At 30.2% G+C, this 24421-nt stretch overlaps 1 protein-coding gene across 2 annotated transcripts in view; it reads right to left on the bottom strand.

Moving 5' to 3' along the window:
• Positions 1 to 23817, bottom strand: part of LOC114326422 (protein split ends) — a 507603-nt gene extending 483786 nt beyond the window's left edge. Inside the window, exon 1 of one of the 2 annotated variants that reach the window (XM_050647093.1) lies at positions 23346 to 23817. In XM_050647093.1, coding sequence (XP_050503050.1) covers positions 23346 to 23428 — 83 coding nt within the window. In that variant the 5' untranslated portion in view covers positions 23429 to 23817. The remainder of the gene's footprint in view (positions 1 to 23345) is intronic. The other variant, XM_050647097.1, reaches the window with a different exon arrangement.
• Positions 23818 to 24421: the final 604 nt, after the last annotated feature.

Raw genomic sequence — 24421 nt, 5'->3', positions numbered from 1 at the left:
CCCTGGTTCACGGATTTAAGAGCTCTCGTTCTTCTATAGGGTTACTGTATAGTGGCTGGGTTCAATTTGAATTCTGCACTTACCACGTGCATCTAGCGTAGCAGTGTTGTGCAAACAAATCAAATTATGTGATTAATAAATACAGTTATATTTTAATGATACTATGATATTTATGAGATTTTTAAAAATATGTAGTTTAATGAAATTTGATTGGGTGTTCACTGCACAAGTGAACCAATGGAGAAACCGCCCCTGTCTGTCTGCATCGAAAAAGCCGCCTTTAAAAATACATCCTTCTCGTTACATATTAAGCAAGTGCATCCACCGAAAAACGTTCTGGTCTATAGAATCCACCTCGACGTTTTATTTACTGCATACACACACACATGTTAGTATTTTTAGACCCCATTTATTTTGAGTGCGATCTCAAACAAGGCTTTTAAAACCGAAAGGAAGAACAGCATTAACTAAATCATATACTGGCTGCTGGGTCAGATATAGTACACGTCTTCTAAGACTAAAATTAAATTAATCCTTCGTTTACAGTCTTTTGTGTGGTCCTCCAATACCCCAGGAAAACAAGCAGAAAAAGGGCTTGAAAAATCGAAAAATTACTGGCCACTATTTTTTAACTGGAGTATCTGGAGGAAGTCAATAGTTACGAGCCCCTTCCCATTTTAGTTGGCCCACCTTTGGAATTTGCAGTTTATGGTAATTACCACAAACAAATGATAGTATACATATTTTTATATTCGCATATTAATTAATATTAAGTCCGCATATTAATTATTATTACCTTTTTTATTAATATTTATTGAAAACATTACCCCTGTGATATTTTTATTTAGTTCAAGCACTAATAATAAAAAATCGCTAAACCGTGGCCTTTGATCACTTACATCAACATACATTGACTTTTTTCATAATTATCTTAAAATCAGACTAGCTGTGCAAAATTATAGCAAAACAATTGTCAATTAATGTCAAATAGATTTGGTGATATTATAAAGCCTACTACCGTTTGTCGAGATAAAATTATCAATGGGAATCGGTGGAGATAAAGTGACGGATGAAAACATTTTTGTTCAATGATCAATAGATTTTTGAATTCTGGAAAATCCAATTCGGAAATCGCGAATATGCTTCAATTGTCACAGTATAGTGCAAGAAAGATTTGAAGATACAAAACCTCAGGTTTTGGCATTACCAAACCTATAAATGCAGGAAAAAGTAAAATAAACGAAGCAGATCGAAGGGAATTAAGACGCATTATAGTGAAAAAACGACGTGCAACTTATCTAGATTTAAGTGTTTTGTGAAGTAACCTCGTTGGAACGAGAAGGCACGTTTCTAGATCAACATATCACCGAGAGGCCCACAAATTATTATTTGCTTACTTACAAATTAATTGAATCAAGTTGAAAAAAATCAATATGAATTGCTTTTGAAAAATTTCATTTTATCTCAAGACTAATGACAATCCAGTCTTAACATTACAACACCAGAAAAATAAGTTAAAATGGTCAAAAGAGCATTGAGGTTGGACAAATTCACTAATGGATGCAATACATTGGAGTGATGAATCCAGATTTAAAGTGTGTGTGTTGGAGTCGAATTGGAGACAGTAGGAGTCGAGTTATTCGCAGAAAAAATAAAGATTTTCAGCCTTACTCTCTCAACAGGAAAGTCATATTTCTTAAGTTTATTTCTTACGTCTTACGTCTTATTTCTTACGTCTGAGGCAGCATGTCGGCGAGAGGTGTGGAAAAGTTGCATTTTATCGATAGAATTTTAAATACGAGCAAATAATATTTGAAGGTTTTAAATAATCTCTTACTGATTTTGGAACAAACTCATTTAAATAAGTTAAAATCAGCGAAACATTTTGTCTTCCAACGGGTTGGCTTAGGTTGCCATACTTCAAAAGAGTTTAAACTGGACTGGAGACCATGATATACTACTTCTAGAATACGTTTCTAACAGTCCCTACTTGTCCCTGAGAGAAACTTTCGCGTCTCTTTGTGACGCGAAATAAAAAAAAACATTGGGGAAACATCCTGCTAGGCCCGTCAAAGAATTGAAGCAAAACTTGCAAAAAATATGGGATTCATTTACACCAGAGTGTCGCCAGAACTTTGTAAAAACTATGCCTCGAAGAATTTTGAATCTAATTAAAAATAAAAGGGATGTCACTGATTTGTAAACTTTCACATTTGTTTTGTTAAAATTAGATATTGTTTACGTTTTTTTAATTTGTTGTTATTCTGTTTAATTAATCGTTTTTATTAATTTAAAAGATATTTTGTATACTTCTGGAAATCCACAAGTTATCGATGAATTCAAACTTTCAAAGTTTAGGTTGCTTGACTTTTGTATTTGTTCTATAAAATTGGATTTTCTTTTCAATCTGCATTGGGCCAAATGATATGGGAAGGGGCTCGTAAAGGCGTATCATCCCGTGGGTATAGTCGGTTCGCTAAATTCAGACACAATTGACTAGTAATTTTAGTAGGTATTTTTTTTGTTTTTGGCAAATTTTGCCAAAATTGGCAAAATTACTAACTATTTAGTAATTATTAACTATTTAGTAATTATTTTTTTGCCAATTTTACCAAATTGGCAAAATTACTTAGTAAAATATCTAGCCAGTTATGTCTTGAGTTTAGCGAATCGACTATATCGAAATTTTTACTGTGCCATGGTTTTTTTATTTAACATTTAAGCAAAACTTTTTTAAGCTGATTTTTTTCGATCCATCTCAATATTGTGAAAAACCCATTTAGATGGAGACATTCAACAAACGACTTCTTATTTTTACGTAAGGAATCCAAATCTGCAATAAAAAATAAGGGCTCCCATTTAAGATTTTAAAGTAACCCCCCACCCCACCTCTGTGGGGGGTCGTGTTGGGTGCCATTAGATAGCTTTTTCAAAAATATTGAAAAAGTGTATTTTTCAGTTTTTCGATCTGATGTTCATTTCGCGAAATATCGCGGGATTCGTATTTAAGATATTAAATTTACCCCCCACCCCTCTCTGTGGGAAATCGTGTTTGGTACCATTCGATAGATTTTTGAAAAATATGGAGCAAGTATTTTTTAGTTTTACGATCTGTCATTCATTTCGCGAAATATTTCCATTTTTCTTGTGAAACTTTGCGACTCCATTCCTTACGCCCCACTCAAATCGTCAGATTTTTGAAATATACACTGTTTTGCATGTACTTAACTTACCTTATCTTAATCTGACGATTTCGAGCTTTTCTAAGGATATATTTTTTTTCGGCCTCTCCTTAACGAACCCTGCATTAAGAGCCAATCATGTAATAATCTGACGCGCTCGAGTAACTGCAAAAATCCACGCTTGGGCTCCCCTACACTAGTGTTCGTAAATATAATATAAATCATTTTACTCCCTTCCCTATACTTCACTTATAAAAATTTTGAAAATAGAATAAGATGGGTACTTAATAATGAACACTTTAACTAACAAAAAGTGATCTATTCATGTAAGTGTTTGTATGTATAGTAAAAGATCACCAAAATGGAGAAAAACATAGAAAACAAAGAATCATTGAATCTAAGCAATAATTCAAAAAGTTGATTTAACAACAAGATTCTCTGTCAAGTTTTTATACTGCTGCTAACTTCTGAAATGGTTTTGAAGAAACTAAACATGTAAAATTTATCAAAAAAACCTCTGTGCTTACCTTGTGAAAGGCTTGTCCATCTATAAATACATAGATTAGATATTTTTTTTCCACTTTCGATAGATTTTCTAATAACGTTAGTAATTATTGTGTTATCAATTGTATAGTGACTTGCACTAAAGCTGTAATAATGACTAAATTTTTAGTTTTATTGCAATTGCTTTTATTCAATGTGTCTGCGTAACTTGGAACCATATGGGAAACTTTTTATTATCAATTTTACGAAAAAAAGTTATTCTTCATAAACTGCTCTGCGTAGTCTAGAATAGAACCTAAGATGCAGTCATCAGATATCAAATTTTATCAAAAGTATACGAGGTATGTATGTCAAAAAATATGAATTTCGCTCAAGAGTAAAATACTTTTATATTTCACAATATCGAAAATTGTTATTTCGATTTTAAAAAAACATGTTTTTTAAATTTTTCTCAAATTACGATACCCAACTTTTATTTATGATAACTCCGTTATTATAAATTTTACAAAAAAAGGTGTTCTTTATAAAAACTTCCGCATAGTCTAAAAACTAAGATGCAATTATAAGATATCAAATTTTATCAGTTTTATACGAGGTATGTCAAAAAATATGAATTTCGCTCAAGAGTAAAATACCTTTATTTTTCACAATATTGAAGGTTGTTTTTATACAACGTTGTTTAGAATTAAAACGATGTTTCAATATGCAATTACTTACATCCTTCCAATTGGAATATTGTGAACTGTAAAGGTACTTTACTCTTGAGCGTAATTCATATTTTTTGACATAATATAAACAAAAATTATGTTGGTACCTATCCGTAATTTGAGAAAAATTTTCATTTTTTTTTTTCAATTAGAAGAATAGGTAAGAATAATTTTATAAGTATAACACAATTTTTAATTCCAAACAACTTTTCTTAATATTAATTTTCGATATTGTGAAATATAGAGGTACTTTAACTCTTGATCGAAATTCATATTTTTTGACATACCTCGTATACTGTTGATAAAATTTGATATCTGATGATTGCATCTTAGGTTTTAGACTATGCAGAACAGTTTATGAAGAATAACTTTTTTCGTAAAATTGATAATAAAAAAGTTTGCCATATGGTTCCAAGTTACTCAGACACACTGTAGAACACCTTATTTCCACTAAAAATTATATTTTCTGTTAAGACGTGTAATAACGAAGCACCCCTCTGTTACAATTATCCGCTGTTTGTATATGGAACATACACAAGCTGAGCAACGAATAAATATTTATGTGAGAACACAACGTGATATACATTTGGCTGGGGGTCTGTGATATATCTCAGATTTTTTTATTTTTAGAAAGAAACACAAAATACCTCGCTCTCGTCGATTGCAGAAGGTTGCCAAAATAAATCCAGAATGAAGTGTTTTGTTGGAGGTAATTTATAGCCCGCGTCAAATCTAGCAATTACAGGGCGAGTAAAAATATTAACGAGAGCTAAAATAGTGAATAGGTAACAAGTTTTACGGGAAATAAAACGGGAATAAGAATCAATGGTCGACCAATCAATAATATACGGTTTGCCGACGAGACTATTTTATTAGCGGAATGTCTGGAAGATTTACAACAAATGGTTGACAGAGTGATAGAAGTCAGTGAAGAAAACGGAAAATTGTGTCCCTAAACACAAAAAAGACACAATTTATGGTAATAACAAAAGGCCAACAGCGCCAAAAAGCATAACAATACATGAAGAACAAATTTAAAAAGTTAAAAAATATAAATATCTGGGTACAATAATTAACGAAAATACCTACTGAATTCACAGAAGAGATTAAAGCAAGAAATGCTATCAACAAATTAAAAAAAGTATTCTGTAGCAAGGATATTACAATTTCTTTAAAGATGAGACTTCTGAGATGCTACGTGTTCTCCGTATTGTTTTTAGTCCAGAGTAATAAGCATTTTCTCGGGACACTCAAAGATCCAGGTATCTGACGACTTTTAGTTATTGTAAACCTATAGGAAGAAATTCTACCTGTTTCCTGCCTAGAGTTCGCGTCCGTTTTTTATTTATTAACAATTTAGTGCAAAAATCGCGATTTTTTCGATTTTTTGCACTCCATTCAAAAGCTAAATAGTTGACGTAAAATTACAAAATTCAGTTTTTTAGAACATTGAAAAACCTTCAAAATGCCAATTTTTGAAAGTTAAAAATTTAATTTGTTGCTACGCAAACTGCAAAATAAGTGAAAATCGTTATTTGTTAATAACTTTTACTAAAACTACCTTAGAACTTTAGTGTTTCACCCAAAGTTGGGTATTGGCGTACTTAACAAATCTTCAAAATTTGAGACCGATCCATTAATTAGTTTAAGGGTTATTCTATTTGTGTATCCCAGAGACCTTTATTTTGCAATAAGATAAGACAGAAAATAATTAAGATAGGGCAATTCTGAGTTTCTGAGTATGCCAAATGAGAGTAGAAGAGTGACAGTATCAAAATGTATTAAAAAAGATAAAAAAATAATTAATATAGTTAAAAATCCTAATGCAAAATTTTTGAAATTTTGTAGTTTATAAACATTTAAAATAACTTCTTTTTATGTATATTCGAAAAGATAAGATTATGTACCTATATTCGAAAAGATAGTATTTTAAAACGAATTTTCAAAATAAAAAAATTTCGCCTGGATTCATTTTGGACAAAGTTAGCCATATTTTTTTTAATTCACAGCTAATTTGTTTATAATAATTAAGGAATCTCAATAATGCTGTTTTAAAGAATGGGATTTGTATTTTTTCGTAAAAAAATTGCACAAGCATTGTACCTTCACAGCACCCTCTACGAGTTTTCAAAAATGTAGTTCAAACGATTACTAGGGGGAACCTACAAATCCACCGAGTTAAAATACCGAAAAAGCAATTTCAAACGAATATATTTTCTGTATCTCCGGATCAACTCAATGGATTTTGATTTTTCTTTTTTTAATTTGTATGTAATTTCTACGTACATTACAAATATGCAATGTGTTTATCAATTTATTAATTAACAAAGAGTCTAATTTGTTTAAACAATTCTTGAAAAAATATTTCTTTTACAAAAATCTATTTTTTAATCATAGTATCATTAATGATCATAGAAAAAGTAAAAGTACACTTTAATAAATAAATGATTTTTATTAGATAATTATTTATTGAAGATAATTATTTATTTATTAAAGTATACCTTAACTTTTTCTATGATTAATAACGATAGTATTATTAAAATCATAGATTTTTGGGAAAAAATTATTTTTTCAAAATTTGTTTAAACAAATTAGACTGTTTATTATATTAATTAATAAATGTCTAGACAAATTGCATATTTGTAATGTCCAGAAAAATTAAATACAAATTAAAAAAAGAACGATTAAAATATATTCAGTAGATCCGGAGATATAGAAAATGATAGTAGTTTTAAGTTGCCTTTTTTAGTTTTTGAACTCGTGCATTTGTCGGTTCCCAGCTCCCCCCACCCCTTCACTTACCAAGACTAGTCACCAATTGAACTACAATTTTAAAAATTCGTGTAAAATACCAGCTTTCTAATATGTAAAATGATTTTTTCTACAGACAATATTTTTAAAGTTATTCTAAATGTTTATAAACTACAAAATTTAACAAATTTGGCATTAGGATTTTTGACTATATTAGATAATATATCTTTTTTTAGTACATTTTGATAGCATAAGTTTTCTACTTTTATTTGGCATACGCAGAATTGCTCTTCATTATTTTCTGTCTTGTGTGTTATTGCAAAATAAAGGTCTCTGGGATAAACAATTAGAATAACTCTTAAACTAATTAATGGATCAGTCTCAAATTTTGAAGGTTTATTAAGTACCCCAATACCCAACTTTGGGTGAAACACTAAAGTTCTAAGGTAGTTTTAGTAAAAGTTATTAACAAATAACTTACTTATTTTGCAGTTTGCGTACCAATAATAACTTTTTAGCTTTCAAAAATCGGCATTTTGAAGGTTTTTTAATTTTCTAAAACTATTTAGCTTTTGAATGGGGTGCGAAAAAATCGCGATTTTTAAATTGTTAAATCACTAAATTGTTAATAATTAAAAAACGGACGCAAACTCTAGGCAGGAAACAGGTAGGTTTTCTACCTATAGGTCTACAATAACTAAAAAAGTAGTCAGCTACCTGGATCTTTGAGTGTCCCGAACATGGTCTATTTCTAGCTTATTACTCTGGAGTATTTATGGGTTGCAGGCCTGGACATTAAAGAAAGATGTTTCGAACAGATTAGAAGCCTTCGAGTTATGGGCCCACAGAAGGATATTAAGAATAAGTTGGGTGGATAGAGTCACGAATGTCAAGGTGTTGAGAAGAATGGGAAAAGAAAGAGGTTTTAAATAGCATTAAAGTAAGAAAACTGCAATATCTGGAACATATGTCATGAGGGGCGAGCGTTATAACATGTTGTAGAATACAAGGAAGAATATACAGGGTAGAAGGAGTCGTGGAAGAAGACGCATCTCCTGGTTAAACAATTTGAGAGCTTGGTTTAACTGCACTTCTGATGATTTTAGAGCAGCGGTATCGAAAGTGCGAATTGCCATGATGCTTGCCGACCCTCTTTGAAGTAATGGCACGTGAAGAAGAAGAACAAAGTTTTGATCCCGGGTATAGTCCATTTAATCACGGTTTTTACTGCAATGCAAAGGACATCGCACACATCTTATGGAAAATATAATGTCACTCAAATTCAATAAAATTTATACGAATAGATTCGTTTTAAATTAACGGTCAAATCTTATCATTGCGCCAACTCTATATTTTCAATAATAAGAGCAGAAATTGATATAAATAAATCTGAAATCAAATGGGTACGTGCATAAGTTAGACAGAGAAAAAATATTTTAAAACACCCAAATTGTCGGTACTCCATAAATCAGAGGATTAGTTTCACTAATTCGCTTAGGCCCAGCGGGGGGTTTTAAGCTCTTTTGAATAGCACCCAGAGCAATAGTGATGGTAAGACCGATGCCACATTATGCGTTTTGGCCGAATGCGTTTCCGCCGCATCCGGTGAAAACGCATAGTGTGACAGATCGGTCCGGTTGCGTTGGAAACGGATGCGTTTTGAGTCATCGGTACGCGCTTACAAACTGCACCAGACTAAACGCATAGTGTGACAGGTCGGTCCGGTTGCGTTGGAAACGGATGCGTTTTCACCGCATCCGGTCAAAACGCATAATGTGGCATCGGCCTAACTGACACTTTTACTGACTCAAAAAATGTGATTTCGATAAACTTTAATTGCAATTTGCGCGTAATTATACGTAATTAAGAGTTGGCGCAATGATAAGATTTGTCCGTTACTTTAAAACGAATCTATTCGTATAAGTTTGTGTCTATATATATTGTGTTTGTTTGAAATCTCGTGTCTATAAAGGACATCGCACACATCTTATGGAAAATATAATGTCACTCAAATTCAATAAAATTTATACCAATAGATTCGTTTTAAATTAACGATCAAATCTTATCATTGCGCCAACTCTCTATTTTCAAAAATAAGAGCAGAAGTTGATACAAATAAATCTGAAATCAAATGGGTAGGTACATAAGTTAGAGAGAGAAAAAATATTTTAAAATACCCAGATTTTCGGTACTCCATAAATCAGCGGATTAGTTTCACTAATCCGCTTAGGCCCAGCGGGATTTAAGCTGTTATGAATAGCACTCAAAGCAATAATGATTGTAAACTAACATTTTATGGACTCCAAAAATGTGATTTCGATAAACTTTAATTGCAATTTGCGCCGTAATTAATCATAATTAGGAGTTGGCGCAATGATAAGAATTGATCGTTGTATTAAAACGAATCTAATCGTATAAATTTTATTGAATTTGAGTGACATTATATTTTCCATAAGATGTGTGCGATGTCCTTTGACATACTGACATACACATAACTAACATGTTAAAGAAAAGAAGTGATATTGTGCCGATGTGTGCTTTTGCACTGGGGGTGACTTTCACCCCTTCTCGGGGGTGAAAAAATACACGTTCAAAAAAGTCCGGAAGTGGATAAACTGACTACTTAATTCTAAACAACTTTTGTTCTATAGCGTTTTATCACTAAGTTGATACTTTTCGAGTTATTTACGAGGAAGTATGTTCATTGTTCAACAACAAAAACCACGTTTTTAGACGGTTTTTCGCAAATAACTCAAATTTTAAGTATTTTATCGAAAAAACATTCTGAACAAAAATATAGCTTATAAAAAAGTGAAAAAAAATGTGTATGTGTAAGGTCTCTAAACATAGTAGAAGCAGAGTTGTAGCTAAGGAAAAATAGGTTCATATTCGTCCAACTCCAAATCGAATATTTCAAGTGAAATAACCAAAAAATGAAGCACTTTTTTGGGGAAAATTCATTGCATTTTTTTTGAAGTAAGAAAGAGAGGAAAGAGAGAGAAAAAGTGTTTTAAAAAAGTTTCTAGCATTAAGTAAAAGTAAGCAAGTTTTTTACGTTCAAAAAAATGCTTGTCCTTTTTTTTGGTAAAAAAAATCGGGGAAAATCACCCTCTAATTAGCATCACAAATAAATTTTATCATTACCACTTTACAAGTTACTTTGCTTATGTACCTAATATTTATATGATCTGTAAGTTTCATCGGTTCAAGTGCTTATTTTTGAAAAAGCTGTAGTTAAAATGGCTTGAACAAGTAACTAATCACGAGTTTAGGCAAATTTTGAACAGCCATAGCATAACCAATTTTTGTCTGACAAGAAAACAAAAAATCAAAAATATTTAGAAAAACAAAAAACGAACATTTTATTACTCATTGAGATTTTTGGTATTATGTACTAAGTAATAATATTCAAGTTAATTACATAAAAAATTCCATTTTTTTTTCAAAATTAAAAATAAATGTTTTATTGTGGCTGATATTATAGTGGTAATTACAATGTTGTCAAATCTTCCGTTTTTCTGGAAATCTAATAAACTTTCTTATTTCAAATGCAACATCCTGTATATTTTTTGCGTTTTAAGTCCCTAAGAAATACTGATTATTTTTTATGTTATATTCCCTATACCTAAATGCCATAATTTCGGAGTTATTGCTGCATTTTTAATAAGAAATTTAAAACAAAAATTATAAAAATCAATTTTTTCGGCCCGGGTAGAATTATTTTAGGTTCTCTGGATCATTGGGAACCAAAAAGGTCTTTTGTAATTTTTCTCTAACGTTAATCGTTTCCGAGTTATAAATAATTTAAAACTAAAAAAAAATCGAAAAATTACGATTTTCAAGGCTCAAAAACACAAGTAAAAAAATTATTTTTGAAATTACGAAGCACCTTCTTTCATCAGCTTCCTATAAGAATTTGTGGCATATATCATTGTAGAATTTTATTCTAAAACATTGTTTTTTTTTTATTGGTAATGAAGCCCCTATGAGAACACGGGCGATCAGGCTGCAATAGCAACTAAAAAACAATGTTTTAAAATGAAGTAAGACCAAATTACTTATCGGTACCTGATAAAATAAGGTTTGAACTTGAATTTAGGCACTTCGTAGTTTCAAAAATAATATTTTTTACTTGTGTTTTTGTACCTTAAAAATCGTCATTTTTCGATTTTTTTCAGTTTTAAATTGTTTATAACTCGGAAACGATTATTAGAGGAAAATTACAAAAGACCTTTTTGGTTCCCAATGATCCAGAGAACCTAAAATAATGTCTACCCGGGCCGAAAAAATTTATTTTTATAATTTGTTAAAATTTGTTTTTTTAATAAAAATGTAAGTAGCAATAACTCCGAAATTATGTATGGCATTTAGGTATAGGGAATAGGTATAACATGAAAAATAATCAGTAAGTATTTCTTAGCAACTTCAAAACGCAAAAATATACAGGGTGTTCCATTTGAAATAAGAAAGTTCATTAGATTTTTCCAGAAAAACGGAAGATTTGACAACAATGTAATTACCACTATAATATCGGTCACATTAGAAGACCAAACCACCAGAACCACTAAAATCTATAAAAATTGTTTTAGCGGTTTCCGAGAAATTACCGTGTTTCCATACTTTCTCACTACCCTGTATGTCTGCGTAAGTAGGAACCATATGGAAAACTATTTATTATCAATTTTACGAAAAAAAGTTATTCGTCATAAAATACTCTGCATGGTCTAAAATCTAAAACTCAATCATCAAATATCAAATTTTATCAATTCTATACGAGGTATGTTAAAAGTATGAATTTCGTTCAAGAATAAAGTATATTTATATTTACAGATATCACAAATTGCTATTATAAAAAGTTGTTTGGAATTAAAAACTATGTTTTAATATGCAATTACATTCTTCCAATTGAAAAAAAAATTACAAATTTTTCTCAGATTAGGGATACCCAACATCATTTTTTTATTACAATTATTATGATAACTACTTTATTACCAACTTTACGAAAAAAAGTTAATCTTTATAACTACCTGGTCTAAAATCTAAAATGCAACATCAGATGTCAAATTTTTTCAATTTTATACGAGGTATGTCAAAAAATATGAATTTGTCTTAAAGAGTTAAGTATGTATGTACTATGTACCTATATACCTACATAGTTCACAATATTTCAATTAGAGGAATGTAATTGAATATTGAAACATAGTTTTTAATTCCAAACAACTTTTCTTAATACATAACAATTTTCTATATTGTGAAATATAAAGATTTAAGGCTTTACTCTTGAGCGAAATTCATATTTTTTGACATACCTCGTATAAATTTAATATTATTTGATATCTGATGGTTGCATCTTAGATTATATACGACGCAGAGCATTTTTCGTAAAATTGATTATAAAGAAGTTTTCAATAAGTTACGCAGACATAAACTGTATAAGAGCTTAAATTTTTTTTTTAACGTTTATTATTGTTTAAGCTTTTGCAATGCTAAAAATTATTTTTTTAAGCAATAAAAAGTTAAAAAAAGCTTTAAAAAAATTGTGTTTAAGTGTTTTGACGCGTGTCCAATGCATGCGTTTTAATGTATGCACGTAGAAATACCCTGTTTGCAGGCGCTTGCACTTGTACCTACTCATTCGATTTTAAATGAGAGATGCATTGAAAACATCACTCAAGCACTATGTGTTTATAGCTTTGTTTAACAATGAAAAAATGAATTTTTAGCAATGCAAATAATCAAAATCGGTAACTTTCAAATGTTGCAAACAGAATTGCTATTTTATTTTTTAGTCAAAGTTATTCGGGTTCAAAAATTGCAGTTTTTCGATTTTTTGAAAGTCCAACCGCGTTTATCTCGAAAACTATGAATCCTACGAAAAAACTTGTAAGAACATTTTTTGCTTAGAAAGACTCAAAAAATATAAAAAATTGTTTTGTTTTATCGACATCCGGATCAACTGTTACCCAAAAAATTCGTGTTCTACGGGTCAAAATACATAAAAAAAACTCATCTAAATAAAGGAGGCCGTTGTACCCCCTGGTGACAGCACTAATAGTCAAAATGAGGTTTTTAATGAAAATTAAGCAAAGTAGTAAATGATTGCAGAAATCGAATGAGTGTTGGACAGTAAAGAAAAATTACACAATACTGAAGGAGAGAAAACCAACGAAACTGAAGAAAAGCATGAAAAGTCGACTGATGACTGCAGAAAAATGGGAAGGAGGATAACCAAAATCGAAACAATAGAGGTAAATAGACAAAATATGTGTAAGAACAATTTATACAGAGCATTACAATTTGGAAAATATTATACCTACATAATTTAAAAAAATTTAGAACAATAAAATTTTTAAGCTGTAGTCTCAAGCAAAGCAGGCTTGCTTGTGTGACAACTTAGGTATAGTAGTACTAGCTATCTAAGAGACTCATTAATACTGAGCACACCGGGGTGCTATTGTTTGAATTGTGGAATTTCATAAACAAGGGATTTACCTGTTTTAGGAAACGATCCCTTGTTTATGTAATTTCACACCTCGAACAATAGCACCCACCTGGTACTGCTATATACATACTCATGTTTAAGGGGTTACATAGGACTTGCGGGTAAAAAAAGTGACTTTTTAAAAAAATTATATCTCGAAAACTAAAAATTATTTTTATTTATAATTAGAACATGTAAAAGTGTGGTACTTAAGGTACTCTCAAAAAAATTTTCAGCCAAAAATATTCATTTTTGTAGAGTTGACTGCAATTTTTTGACAACAGCCCTTTTTTGCAGTGGGCAGCATAATAACTACAAGTACAGTCTAATCTGAAATCAAAAAATCAAAAAGTTTCTTGTAGTTTATACCTCTTGCTAGTGAATGAACGAAGGAATTTTTATTAGGTGAAGTTGTTTTTGTTTTATAAAAAAAAACTACTTTAAAAATGGTCAGTTTTTAAAAAATGAGAAAAATTGGGGTCGAAAACGTGACCGATGTGAAGTTATCCATAGATTCCATCCATAGATTTTTTTTTCAAAATATCGCAAAAATACTGGGACAATAGTACTACCAAGCAAGTATATTATTAAATTAAAGGAAACCAATAGTAAAACTTATACTTAATATAAAATTTTATATTAAAACCAATTTTCCACACTTTGCAGTTCATATTCTCAAAAAGCGAAGAAATACACTTTTTATTTTGGATTTTAATTTTCTTTATGAAATAATGCTTATTAATAAACAACATATCCAAAAATTGAGGAGGAGTGTTTTCACTTAACAGAAAAAATAAATTTTAAAGATTGTATGTGTGCGATTCTTATGGAGGAAACATGTCTTAGTTAATCACCGCAAAAACGGAGAATACACTTTTTATTTTGGATTTTAATTTTTTTTAAGAAAGTATGCTTATTAATAAACAACATATCCAAAAATTGAGGAGGAGTGTTTTCACTTAAGAAAAAAATAATTTTTAAAGATTGTACGTGTGTGATTCTTATAGACGAACACATGTCGTAGTTAATCACCTCAAAAACGGAGAAATACACTTTTTATTTTGAATTTTAATTTTTTTTAAGAAAGTATGCTTATTAATAAACAACATATCCAAAAATTGAGGAGGAGTGTTTTCACTTAAGAAAAAAAATAATTTTTAAAGATTGTACGTTTGTGATTCTTATGGACGAGACATGTCGTAGTTAATCACCTCAAAAACGGAGAATACACTTTTTATTTTGAATTTTAATTTTTTTAAGAAAGTATGCTTATTAATAAACAACATATCCAAAAATTGAGGAGGAGTGTTTTCACTTAACAGAAAAAATAAATTTTAAAGATTCTATGTGTGCGATTCTTATGGAGGAAACATGTCTTTGTTAAACACCGCAAAAACGGAGAATACACTTTTTATTTTGGATTTTAATTTTTTTTAAGAAAGTATGCTTATTAATAAACAACATATCCAAAAATTGAGGAGGAGTGTTTTCACTTAAGAAAAAAAATAATTTTTAAAGATTGTACGTTTGTGATTCTTATGGACGAGACATGTCGTAGTTAATCACCTCAAAAACGGAGAATACACTTTTTATTTTGGATTTTAATTTTTTTTAAGAAAGTATGCTTATTAATAAACAACATATCCAAAAATTGAGGAGGAGTGTTTTCACCTAAGGAAAAAAATAATTTTTAAAGATTGTACGTGTGTGATTCTTATAGACGAACACATGTCGTAGTTAATCACCTCAAAAACGGAGAAATACACTTTTTATTTTGAATTTTAATTTTTTTTAAGAAAGTATGCTTATTAATAAACAACATATCCAAAAATTGAGGAGGAGTGTTTTCACTTAAGAAAAAAAATAATTTTTAAAGATTGTACGTTTGTGATTCTTATGGACGAGACATGTCGTAGTTAATCACCTCAAAAACGGAGAATACACTTTTTATTTTGAATTTTAATTTTTTTTAAGAAAGTATGCTTATTAATAAACAACATATCCAAAAATTGAGGAGGAGTGTTTTCACTTAACAGAAAAAATAAATTTTAAAGATTCTATGTGTGCGATTCTTATGGAGGAAACATGTCTTTGTTAAACACCGCAAAAACGGAGAATACACTTTTTATTTTGGATTTTAATTTTTTTTAAGAAAGTATGCTTATTAATAAACAACATATCCAAAAATTGAGGAGGAGTGTTTTCACTTAAGAAAAAAAATAATTTTTAAAGATTGTACGTTTGTGATTCTTATGGACGAGACATGTCGTAGTTAATCACCTCAAAAACGGAGAATACACTTTTTATTTTGGATTTTAATTTTTTTTAAGAAAGTATGCTTATTAATAAACAACATATCCAAAAATTGAGGAGGAGTGTTTTCACTTAAGAAAAAAATAATTTTTAAAGATTGTACGTGTGTGATTCTTATAGACGAACACATGTCGTAGTTAATCACCTCAAAAACGGAGAAATACACTTTTTATTTTGAATTTTAATTTTTTTTAAGAAAGTATGCTTATTAATAAACAACATATCCAAAAATTGAGGAGGAGTGTTTTCACTTAAGAAAAAAAATAATTTTTAAAGATTGTACGTTTGTGATTCTTATGGACGAGACATGTCGTAGTTAATCACCTCAAAAACGGAGAATACACTTTTTATTTTGAATTTTAATTTTTTTTAAGAAAGTATGCTTATTAATAAACAACATATCCAAAAATTGAGGAGGAGTGTTTTCACTTAACAGAAAAAATAAATTTTAAAGATTCTATGTGTGCGATTCTTATGGAGGAAACATGTCTTTGTTAAACACCGCAAAAACGGAGAATACACTTTTTATTTTGGATTTTAATTTTTTTTAAGAAAGTATGCTTATTAATAAACAACATATCCAAAAATTGAGGAGGAGTGTTTTCACTTAAGAAAAAAAATAATTTTTAAAGATTGTACGTTTGTGATTCTTATGGACGAGACATGTCGTAGTTAATCACCTCAAAAACGGAGAATACACTTTTTATTTTGGATTTTAATTTTTTTTAAGAAAGTATGCTTATTAATAAACAACATATCCAAAAATTGAGGAGGAGTGTTTTCACTTAAGAAAAAAATAATTTTTAAAGATTGTACGTGTGTGATTCTTATAGACGAACACATGTCGTATTAATCACCTCAAAAACGGAGAAATACACTTTTTATTTTGAATTTTAATTTTTTTTAAGAAAGTATGCTTATTAATAAACAACATATCCAAAAATTGAGGAGGAGTGTTTTCACTTAAGAAAAAAAATAATTTTTAAAGATTGTACGTTTGTGATTCTTATGGACGAGACATGTCGTAGTTAATCACCTCAAAAACGGAGAATACACTTTTTATTTTGAATTTTAATTTTTTTTAAGAAAGTATGCTTATTAATAAACAACATATCCAAAAATTGAGGAGGAGTGTTTTCACTTAACAGAAAAAATAAATTTTAAAGATTCTATGTGTGCGATTCTTATGGAGGAAACATGTCTTTGTTAAACACCGCAAAAACGGAGAATACACTTTTTATTTTGGATTTTAATTTTTTTTAAGAAAGTATGCTTATTAATAAACAACATATCCAAAAATTGAGGAGGAGTGTTTTCACTTAAGAAAAAAAATAATTTTTAAAGATTGTACGTTTGTGATTCTTATGGACGAGACATGTCGTAGTTAATCACCTCAAAAACGGAGAATACACTTTTTATTTTGGATTTTAATTTTTTTTAAGAAGGTATGCTTATTAATAAACAACATATCCAAAAATTGAGGAGGAGTGTTTTCACTTAACAGAAAAAATAAATTTTAAAGATTGTATGTGTGCGATTCTTATGGAGGAAACATGTCTTAGTTAATCACCGCAAAAACGGGGAATACACTTTTTATTTTGGATTTTAATTTTTTTTAAGAAAGTATGCTTATTAATAAACAACATATCCAAAAATTGAGGAGGAGTGTTTTCACTTAAGAAAAAAAATAATTTTTAAAGATTGTACGTGTGTGATTCTTATAGACGAGACACATGTCGTAGTTAATCACCTCAAAAACGGAGAAATACACTTTTTATTTTGAATTTTAATTTTTTTTAAGAAAGTATGCTTATTAATAAACAACATATCCAAAAATTGAGGAGGAGTGTTTTCACTTAAGAAAAAAAAAAATAACTGACCTATACAACTTCTGGGAAGTAAGGACTCTTCGGGTGTTACTTTTCAAGAAGCACGTAGCTGATTCTTTGATCACGCGATTAAAATCCAAAATAAAAAGTGTATTCTCCGTTTTTGCGGTGATTAACTAAGACATGTTTCCTCCATAAGAATCGCACACATACAATCTTTAAAATTTATTTTTTCTGTTAAGTGAAAACACTCCTCCTCAATTTTTGGATATGTTGTTTATTAATAAGCATACTTTCTTAAAAAAAATTAAAATCCAAAATAAAAAGTGTATTCTCCGTTTTTGAGGTGATTAACTACGACATGTCTCGTCCATAAGAATCACAAACGTACAATCTTTAAAAATTATTTTTTTTCTTAAGTGAAAACACTCCTCCTCAATTTTTGGATATGTTGTTTATTAATAAGCATACTTTCTTAAAAAAAATTAAAATCCAAAATAAAAAGTGTATTCTCCGTTTTTGCGGTGATTAACTAAGACATGTTTCCTCCATAAGAATCGCACACATACAATCTTTAAAATTTATTTTTTCTGTTAAGTGAAAACACTCCTCCTCAATTTTTGGATATGTTGTTTATTAATAAGCATACTTTCTTAAAAAAAATTAAAATCCAAAATAAAAAGTGTATTCTCCGTTTTTGAGGTGATTAACTACGACATGTCTCGTCCATAAGAATCACAAACGTACAATCTTTAAAAATTATTTTTTTTCTTAAGTGAAAACACTCCTCCTCAATTTTTGGATATGTTGTTTATTAATAAGCATACTTTCTTAAAAAAAATTAAAATCCAAAATAAAAAGTGTATTCTCCGTTTTTGCGGTGATTAACTAAGACATGTTTCCTCCATAAGAATCGCACACATACAATCTTTAAAATTTATTTTTTCTGTTAAGTGAAAACACTCCTCCTCAATTTTTGGATATGTTGTTTATTAATAAGCATTATTTCATAAAGAAAATTAAAATCCAAAATAAAAAGTGTATTTCTTCGCTTTTTGAGAATATGAACTGCAAAGTGTGGAAAATTGGTTTTAATATAAAATTTTATATTAAGTATAAGTTTTACTATTGGTTTCCTTTAATTTAATAATATACTTGCTTGGTAGTACTATTGTCCCAGTATTTTTGCGATATTTTGAAAAAAAAATCTATGGATGGAATCTATGGATAACTTCACATCGGTGAAAACGTGTTACAACTTATGTAAAATCTTCAAATTTCATTTTTTTTAATTCCTTAGTTCATTCACTAGCCAGAGGTATAAACTACAAGAAACTTTTGGATTTTTTAATTTCAGATGAAACTGGACTTAGTTATGCTGCCCACCGCAAAAAAGGGCTGTTGTCGAAAAATTGCAGTCAACTCTACAAAAATGAATATTTTAGGCTGAAAATTTTTTTGAGAGTACCTTAAGTACTATACTTTTACATGTTCCAATTACAAATAAAAATAATTTTTAGTTTTCGAGATATAATTTATTTAAAGAGTCACTTTTTTTACCCGCAAGAATGACCAAGAGGCAGCGCTGAAAAATCTATTTGAATTTACTACAGCTAGATTTTTTACAGTTGATTACTGTGAGTGTATAGAGAAACATACTACGGTCGGTCAAGTGAAACGTAGAACAGGGGTTACTGAGAGGGTATCAAAGTTGCTTTCCTACAAAGGTAATTATTTCCATTTACTAAGGCTGAAAATCAGTACACACATTCTAAATTAAATATAAATAAAAGTTATTATTGTCGGTCAGCTGTATGACGGGACAGAGCCGGTCGGTCGGCCCCAATAGTCGATTGAGGAAATGAAGCATTTTGGCTCGCAATTTTTTCGTCCAGCATGGATTTACTTGAAATTTTCACAGAAGGTAGAGAATAGTCCAAGGATCATTTTCTATATCATGCCGCTATCATACGCTAAAACCTTGGGGGTGGTTGCCACCCCATCTCGGAGGTGGGAATTTTTTATTACATTTTAACCATGTAAATCGATGGAAAAGTGATTCTAAGAAAAAAATGTTTTTTACATTTTCTTCGTAAAACTAATATTTTTAGAGTTATTCGTGCTTGAAAATAACAGTTTTTCGACGAAAAAATCGACTTTTTTAGAGGGTTTTTTGAGAATACCTCGAAAAATACGCATTTAATAAAAAAAAAACTGTAGATATCGAAATTGTATCTTTTAGTAACACAAACCAAATTCTTTTCCTATAATATCTGTAAGACCAATACAAACCGAGATACAGCATGTTAAAGGTTAGCTTTTTTCGTCAAATGCACAATTTGAAATATTCAAAGCCAAATAATGGGAAACATTTGCATTTTTCGAGGAAAACTTAAATAATCTTTTTTCAAGTATACAATTGACCTTTCAAAAAAATAATAAAAAGTTTCTAGCATGAAAATTAAGCAACTTACAAAAAAATGTCGGTACCTGCTTTTCTCTACGAAAAAATTAGTGAAAACAACCCCCTAACTACCTTCCTAATTCAAAATTGGTCTTCACCTTTCTGTAGTTCCTTTTATATTTATATTATCAATACACTCAAGGAATTTGACCTATTTAAAATGCCTAATTTTGGAAAAATTGGAGTTTAAAGAAAAATTGATTTTTTGCAATTTGGTATTTTTCACCTTTTACTTAAAAATATCTCCGAAAATACTGAAGATATGAAAAAAATTATAAACTACTAAATTGTAGCTTTTTTAATGACTAAAATTACCCTGTGCATAGATTTTCATTACAGTGAATAGTTAGCCAAATATAGCTGTTTAAAACCTCTATTTACCAGCAAACACCCCCTTATTCGAGCCCTTTAAACCCGCCCCAATTAAAAACTAAGGCATCTTACGAACTTTAATTTACAGAGTCTTATAGCCCTTTAAAAATCCTACAAAATCATTTTTGAAGGGTCTCATTACTGAGAGAGTATCAAAGTTGCTTTCCGATGAAGGTAATTAAATCCATTTACTAAGGCTGAAAATCAGTACGCAGTGAGATATAATATTTTTCCAAAATTAGGCATTTTAAATAGGTCAAACTTCTTGAGTGTATTGATAATATAAATATAAAAGGAACTACAAAAAGGTGAAGACCAATTTTGAATTAGGAAGGTAGTTAAGGGGTTGTTTTCACTGATTTTTTCGTAGAGAAAAGCAGGTACCTACCGACATTTTTTTTATTATAAGTCGCTTAATTTTCATGCTAGAAACTTTTTATTATTGTTTTTTGAAAGGTCTAATTGTATACTTGAAAAAAGATTATTTAAGTTTTCCTCGAAAAATGCAAATTTTTCCATTATTTGGCTTTGAATATTTCAAATTATGCATTTGACGAAAAAAGCTAACTTTTAACAATGCCGTATCTCGGTTTGTATTGGTCTTAAAGATATATTATTATTGGAAAAGAATTTGGTTTGTGTTACTAAAAGATACAATTTTGATATATACAGTTTTTTTGATTAAATGCATATTTTTCGAGGTATTCTCAAAAAGTCGATTTTTTTCGTCGAAAAACTGTTATTTTCAAGCGCGAATAACTCGAAAAATATTAGTTTTACGAAGAAAATGTAAAAAACATTTTTTTCTTAGAATCACCTTTTCCATCGAATTACATGGTTAAAATGTAATAAAAAATTCCCACCCCCCGAGATGGGATCGCAACCACCCCCAAGGTTTTAGCGTATGATAGCGGCATGATATAGAAAATGATCCTTGGACTATTCCCTACCTTCTGTGAAAATTTCAAGTAAATCCATGCTGGACGAAAAAATTGCGAGCCAAAATGCTTCATTTCCTCAATCGACTATTGGGGCCGACCGACCGGCTCTGTCCCGTCATACAGCTGACCGACTATAATAACTTTTATTTATATTTAATTTAGAATGTGTGTACTGATTTTCAGTCTTAGTAAATGGAAATAATTACTTTCGTAGGAAAGCAACTTTGATACCCTCTCAGTAACCCCTGTTCTACGTTTCGCTTGACCGACCGCAGTATGTTTCTCTACACAATCACAGTAATGAACTGTGAAAAATTTAGCTTTAGTAAATTCAAATAGATTTTTCAGCGCTGCCTCTCCGTCTATATGTAAAACCCCTTAAGTAATTAACATTAACGAAACACAAATACTTCTATCGTACCCATTTTCAAAGGGTATTATACTTGGGTACAAATCTTCAATGGTTATGAAAAATATAAACATTAGCTTGTGAACAATATTTGTCATCAAATAAATTTTCATTTTCAATACATATCAAATTAAGTAGAAGTATATCTGAGTGTACATAAAACTGGATACGTGAGTTTTTGATAAAATCAAAGGCGATAGTGAGGTTCAAAAGTCAAAAAGTTCTTTTGGGACTATAATTATTATTCTTTTGATGGTTTTAAAATATTAACATTAAACTCAAAGCGTAAGTTGCCTGCTATATGCTACATTATAAAAAATACATGAAAATTTCTATCACACAAAATCCATTAGGCAAAACTGAGTATACTACATTCGCTCTCGCGAGATTTTTTTTGAGACATTCGGAATAGGAAACCTACAACACAAAAATTCCTACCTCACACTATTAACTGCTAAAATCAACTCAAATCAACTTAATCTTTCATTAAAAAAAGAAGAATTATTAGAAATAGTGGGAGTGTCTACTAATCTCATAAAATTTTGTGAAGTTTATTTCTACAAAATATTTTTATTTTGTACAATAAATAATTTTCTCATTTGCTATCAATACATTATAATGGTTTAAATAAATAAATATTGATTGGCGTAAGGTTTATGTTATTTTTATGTCTGTTTACTATTAATAATATTGGATATGAGCAGGTGCGTTGGTTTTGTAGTAATTTCCAGACACTTCTGACAACTGAATTTTTCAAAAAAGAAATTACTAACGTCAGTGTCAAAAAAAATCTCGCGAGAGCGAATGTAGTATACAGTTGCTCATTTTGTATTTATGAACATATTATTATCTAATGATTATTTATGCACACCAGTGGTGTCATGGTGTGGGAACGCGTGGGAACGCCGTTCCCGCACTGGTTAAGAAAAGAAAAAAATAATAGAGAATTTAGGTTTTGTAAACAAAAATTAGCAGTGCGTTCCGGCACTGCGTTCCCACACTGCTAATTTTGCCATGACACCACTGATGCACACTAAGATATTTCCACGTGGTACTGAACAGTTTAGACCTTCTAAATGTAATCCAAGTACTTGATACATAAGTACAACATTTTGTCCACGTTTAGTGTACATCTTTTGAGAGTTACGGTGCATTAAAATTGATACAGCCACGCCACGAATGATTGTTATGAACATTCTAAAGCGAATGTTAAAATATAAAGCGTGTAGAGATATGGTGAAAATACAGATTATTGAACACTAAAATAACAGCGTGTCAAAAATCGTAGTGGGCTAAGTTTAACTACACAGCCTACTAGATTTAAGCTTTTATAATCGTGTTATTTGCCTACAATACGTATACGTGTAAATATAGAAGTGGTTGAATATTTACCGTTTGAAATGTTCTCGAATTCGTTCTTCTCTTATATTCTCGGGTAAATTTCCTACCCACAAGTGTCTAGTCTCTCTGACCATTTTGCCCTAAACACCACATTGAGGAATTTTTGTTTTTCTTCGCACAAACACTATTTCACAAAAAAACACAGCCGTTGTAACTTCATGGCGCAGCACTTTCGACGGTTTTCCACACAATAACACTTCACATATCGACACACACTTCCTTGAATGCACATCAAATTACTTTTTCCATTATTTTCACTGATTTTGTTACACTTTTTTCACTGTGTCGAGTTGTGTATTCACTTCATTTTCGCTGGCTCTACACAACATACTGGGAATCGCGCTTTTGCTTCGCTTCGACTTGAATGTGCTGCAACGCCTTGTGCTCGTACCCGAAACGAGCTACGACCCGCCGCTCAAGACAGAGACCACATCGCGCGTACGTCGATTCTCAATCGGACGGTTTCGTGTAGCGCGATGTTGCTTTCCTTTATATTTCGTCTCTCTCTACTGGACTTTTCGGTCGCTGGTTCTACGCTACTAGCATTCCTACAAAATTCGATCTATTTTTATAATTATTACGATATATTGTTTGTTTTTGTCGGTGATGCCACGCTGGAAAATAATATCGATCTATTATAATCGTCCAATCCAGTCCCTCTCCGCTTTCAGAACGCATGATACAAAAGAACTACGCAAGATACTGTTTTTGTATAAAAATCCATTAAAATAATTAGATATTAGCGGATTGAAACCTATTTTACAAGAAAACGAATATAATAGGTATACATAAATGGTAAAATAATCTATTCTACACTTAAGATGTATGGCAAAAATATTTGTAATGTGTTTACATTGAATACCTACTTTGATATACATAATTATCAACAAAAATGCAATAGTGTATTCTGACTCTAGAGCTAAAATAGTTGTAGGTGTAGGTATAGGTATTTTCGCTTAATTCTGCCAATACTTTTTGTACGTTTTATTAGTTCAACTATTCTTTACACTTAAAAAAATGCCTCTCCATGATATTGATGTTTCTGCAACTTATGATACGTACATAGT

Source organism: Diabrotica virgifera, chromosome 1, assembly GCF_917563875.1.
Source record: "Diabrotica virgifera virgifera chromosome 1, PGI_DIABVI_V3a".
Classification (NCBI taxonomy): Eukaryota; Metazoa; Arthropoda; class Insecta; order Coleoptera; family Chrysomelidae; genus Diabrotica; species Diabrotica virgifera.
The sequence above is the reverse complement of the archived record's forward strand: the minus strand, read 5'-3'. Positions and strand labels throughout refer to the sequence as shown.